At 41.1% G+C, this 4846-nt stretch overlaps 1 protein-coding gene across 1 annotated transcript; it reads left to right on the forward strand.

Annotated features, from left to right (window-relative positions):
* Positions 1-395: 395 nt before the first annotated feature.
* On the forward strand, positions 396-4461 carry LOC131658988 (uncharacterized). Its single transcript, XM_058928234.1, has 4 exons — positions 396-737; positions 849-1147; positions 1443-3223; positions 3458-4461. Exons 1-4 carry the CDS (start codon positions 396-398, stop codon positions 4459-4461), a joined length of 3426 nt encoding a protein of 1141 aa, XP_058784217.1.
* The last annotated feature ends 385 nt before the right edge of the window (positions 4462-4846 follow it).

Below are 4846 nucleotides of genomic sequence, written 5' to 3' on the forward strand. Positions count from 1 at the left end.
GGGCAGGGTGTTGTTTCGCGATTGGCTAAGGATGTCCCACAGAAGGAGAGTCAGCTAACAGCGTTGCCTCAGTTTCCAAAGTGGAAGGAAAGTGGGGCCCAGGAGGAGTTTTTATTTTAGAAGATCCGGTAACAGGGACAAGCCATTCTTTTGCCAAAGATCACGTTATTGGGCCTGTATGTGGCAACGGGGAGGCTAGTGGCTTTGGGCCAGATGTTGTTAAGGCCCAAGGAGAATCTAGTTCTTTCAGTTCGGACTCTAATTTTCCCAGGGAGTTTGAAACGGTGGATGAGATAGAAAGAAAAAAAGGTGTCTCTTTCGATGAACAGTGTGCTAGGGTGAAAAACTCGAAGGTTGTAAGGAAGAATCTGAGAGAGGTCTTAGACCTTGGTATCATGGTGGAGGATTTCTGCTATCCAGTCGAAAACCAGATACCGCCAGAGCAAGATAAGGACGACAATTTTCCAGGTTCTGCTCCTCTTTGCTCTAAAATCAATCTTTTGCCTGCTGGTGTTCAATTGTCGTGTGAGTCTCTTACACACTCAGACATCTTGAATTGCAACAAAAGAATAAACAACAGAGGTATGGGGTTGGCGTCTGAAGGTCTGTGGAAGTCTATGAATAGTTTGGGCATCGTTCTAAATTCAAAGGAGAAATTTGATCCTGTTCAGAAAATTGTGGATCTTGAGACTAGAGACCGTAAGGAAGGTAGGAGTCCTAAGGCGAACAACACTGAGGTTTAAATGATAGTCTTATCATTTAATATCAGAGGAGGGGGAAGTAGAGTGAAAAGGAAAAGAATCGGGTATCATAACAGAACAGGGGATGCGGACGTATGTTTTATTCAGGAGACTAAGCTGACAGGCATAAATGAGGGTATGGTAAAGGAGATGTGGGGAGAGGACAGGGTTGATTTTTCTTATCTGGATGCAGTATGGGCTTCAGGAGGGATTTTAAAAATGTGGAGAAAGGATTTTTTCAAGTTAGTGTTCAACTTTATAGGCAAAGGTTTTCTAGGGCAGTGCGTGGAGAGAGATGGAAAGCTGATATATCCCGTTAATGTCTACGCTTCCTGTGATAATTCGATTAGAATGATCACTTGGAAGAAGCTTGTTGAGTGTAGTCGAAAGTTTCAACAGGGAGATTGGTGTGTAGGGGGTGACTTTAATTCTATGTCAGCCCAAGAAGAAAGGGTGGGGGTTTCTGCTAGAAGTCACAGGAGGGAGATTTCTCAGTTCAAGGATTTTATAGTTGAGATGAATTAGGTGGGTATTCCTACAATAGGAGGAAAATTCACCAGGTTCAACAGTAACGGCAAATCTATGAGCAGGATCGGCAGGTTCTTACTATCGGAGAGTTTCATGGAGGACTGGAATATTGAGGAGCAATTTATAGGAGCTAGAGACATATCTGACCACGCTCCGATTTGGATTAAACAACAGGAAGCATTGGGGGCTGAAACCCTTTAAGTTCAATAATGGTTGGATTAAGCATCCGGATTTTGGTAAATTTGTGAAGGAGGAATGGAGCAAGATAGACGTTAAAGGGAGAGGGGACTTCTGTATGGTTGAGAAGTTGAAGATCCTTAAGGGCCGGTTGGCTTGGTGGAACAAAACTGTCTTCGGATGGATTGACTTAAACATCAAAAGTGCGCATAAAGAGCTGAGTTTTTTAGATAACACGTTTGCTAATTTTGCAGGTACTGTTCAAGATGAGGAGGTGAGAAGGAGGGCGAATGTGGTGGAAATTTTTGGGACAACCTTTTTAAGAAGGAAAGTTTTGCTTAGGCTGAAGTCCAGACAATCGTGGCTCGTTGAGGGAGATAATAATACCCGGTATTTCCACTGTTCTTTAAGAGGAAGAAGAAGCAAGAATAATCAGTGTTCTTTACAATATAATGGAAGGAGGCTAGAGGATGTGACCGATATCAAGGAGACTGTTTTTAATCATTTTAATGGCTTCTTTATGGAGCCTGAGCAGGGTAGACCAGTTTGCGATTTCTCTAACTTGAAATCCTTATCTCTGTTTGATTCGTTGGAGATTGAATGTCCTTTTTCTATGGAAGAATTGAAGGAGGCTTTATGGGAGTGTGATGGAAATAAGAGTCTCGAACCGGATGGTTTTTCGATTGAATTCTTCAAAAGCTTTTGGTTGCTTCTCAAGGATGATTTATTTAGGTTCTGTACTGATTTTTTTTCCAAAGGCAAGTTGGTAAAGTCTATTACTTCGGCGTTTATAGCTTTGATTCCTAAAAATCTCAATCCCCAAGTTTTATCCGAGTTTAGGCCCATTTGCTTGGTTGGGTGCCTCTACAAAATTCTATCCAAAATGCTGGCAGCAAGGCTTAAAAATGTGTTAGGGAGTCTTATTTCGTGTAACCAATCAGCTTTTGTGCCCGGTAGGAATATGTTGGACGGTGTCTTGTTGGTCAATGAGGTTATTGATTGGGCTAAACGCAATAAGCTTAGTTGTCTCCTCCTTAAGGTTGACTTCGATAAAGCTTACGACTCCTTATCGTGGAATTTTCTTAGAGACATTTTGGTGAGGATGGGTTTTGGCAAGAAGTGGATGATGTGGATGGATGCTTGCATTTTCTCCAGCCATTTGTCTGTGCTTGTAAACAGGAGTGCTACTAATGATTTTAAGGTTCAAAGAGGGTTGCGTCAAGGAGACCCGCTGTCCCCGTTTCTCTTCGTGTTCGCTATGGAAGGTCTCACATATTTGGTTAGAAGTTCGGTTGATTTGGGTGAGTTCAAACCGTTTAAGTTTGGGATAGACGAGGGTGTGGATATTCTCCAATTTGCGGACGACACCGTTATCTTCGAGGAAGCCTCAACCGCGAACTTGTGGAATTTGAAAGTTATCTTGAGAGGGTTTGAGTTAATTTCAGGTTTGAAAATAAATTTCACAAAAAGTAATGTTATGGGTGTGAATGTGGGTAATTGGATTTTGGATGCGGCAACAAATTTTCTCGCTTGCAAGAGAGGTAATACTCCTTTTATTTTTTTTGGGATAATGGTGGGTGCTAGTCCTAGAGATAAGAAGGTTTGGACAAAAGTGCTGGATAACTTTAAGAAAAGGTTAGCTTCTTGGAAGGGGAGGCATATTTCTATAGGTGGGCGGGTGACGCTAATCAATGCGGTGCTAAATGCTATTCCCTCCTTTACGTTCTCGTTTTATAAAGCTCTTATTAAAGTCTTGAACGAAATCAAAGGAATCCAACGTAATTTTTTGTGGAGCGGGAATGCAAACAAAAGGAGCATTCATTGGGTGAAGTGGGACACGGTTTGTAAGTCGAAGGAAAAAGGGGGATTGGGAGTTAGAGACGTCGGAGAATTCAACAGGGCGCTACTTTTAAAATGGAAATGGAGGTTTCTTAAGGACGATCGGGCAGTGTGGAAGAGCTTTTTGCATTGGAGATATAAGAACATTAAGCTTAAAGTTTTTCTGCCATAAGGGGAAGGGATTAATGCGAATGATTTGAGGTGGTGGCGTGACGTTCTTTCCATTGATACTAAAAGGGATGATTCTGATGAAGGGTTCAGCTCGTGTGTTCAGTGTATAGCTAACAATGGCACTAACATTTCTTTTTGGCATAGCTTTTGGTTGGGAAATCAATTGCTCCGAGTCTCTTTTCCGGATTTGTTTGATCTTTCAACCAAAAAGTATGCCACTGTTGGTGATATAGTCGAGTGGGATAATGGCAATCAATGCTGGAGGCTGGACACTTTATTCGATTCTGTTTTTTATTTTCAGGCCTTAAGCACAGCGGGAGGCGTTCTGTCGACTAAGTGGCAGCAGATGCTGTCCTTGGTTAACACAGTTCCGTTGGATCCTTCCTCAGAGGACTCTTTTGCGTGGATTCTTAAGCAAGACGGTATTTTTACGGTGGCTAGTGTGGCTGCCTTGTTTGATGAGCAGAAGGAGACAGCTTGGAGTTCTTACATCAACAAGAGACTGAGCATCATATGGAAGATGACCATACCGCTAAAAATAAAAATCTTTGCTTGGAGGTTGTTTATTTCCAGATTGCCCTTGAAAGACATGCTGGTGCGTAGAGGAATGGCTGCGAACATCATTGATCTCAACTGTCCTTTTTGTGACGGCCAGGAGGAAACCTTGACCCACTTGTTCTTCTTGTGTCAAGCTTCTAAGAATGTTTGGGAAAAGGTTTTTTCGTGGATTGGGGTCAGTTCCGTTTTTTCTCTAGAGGAGTTCATGGGTCTTGATGACATTCAAGTGAAGGTGAGGAACTCAGTTACCCGAAATAAAGTTAATATCATCTGGATGGCAACTATATGGAGTTTTTGGCTTATGAGGAATGGCATTGTTTTTGATAATGTTCCTTTTAGCTTCGAGTCGGTGTTTAACAGTGTTATGTTCTTGTCGTGGCGTTGGTCGGAGTGTAGTCTTTTGTTACCTCGATCTAGTTTCTATGATTGGTACAAGTTACCTATCTAGTGTTCTAGCCTTTTGTTTTTTCTTTCCTTTTTGTAAGGGTTGCACCCCTAGTGCGATGTTTCCTTTCAATCAATAGCTTATTGAAAAAAAAATATTTGAAACACCCAAAGTATGATATTAAGATATTTATTCGCATTAAGCCAACAAGATACTATATCTTAGTCCTCCCTAATATATGCTAATACTTCTCATATTTGTGAACATTTGGATGTGTTGTGTATATTCCAATTGCTCCAATATAATACATTAAGATGAGTCGTGAAAGAATATTGGAAAAATATATTTACTCTCAATTTTGAGGATATAATTTGAGAAAATAATCAAATACTTGATTGCAGCCCAGTAGGTTGATTATCACTTGATAAATTAATTTTCCCAATATTAG

This window comes from Vicia villosa, linkage group LG3 (assembly GCF_029867415.1).
Source record: "Vicia villosa cultivar HV-30 ecotype Madison, WI linkage group LG3, Vvil1.0, whole genome shotgun sequence".
NCBI classification, from domain to species: Eukaryota; Viridiplantae; Streptophyta; class Magnoliopsida; order Fabales; family Fabaceae; genus Vicia; species Vicia villosa.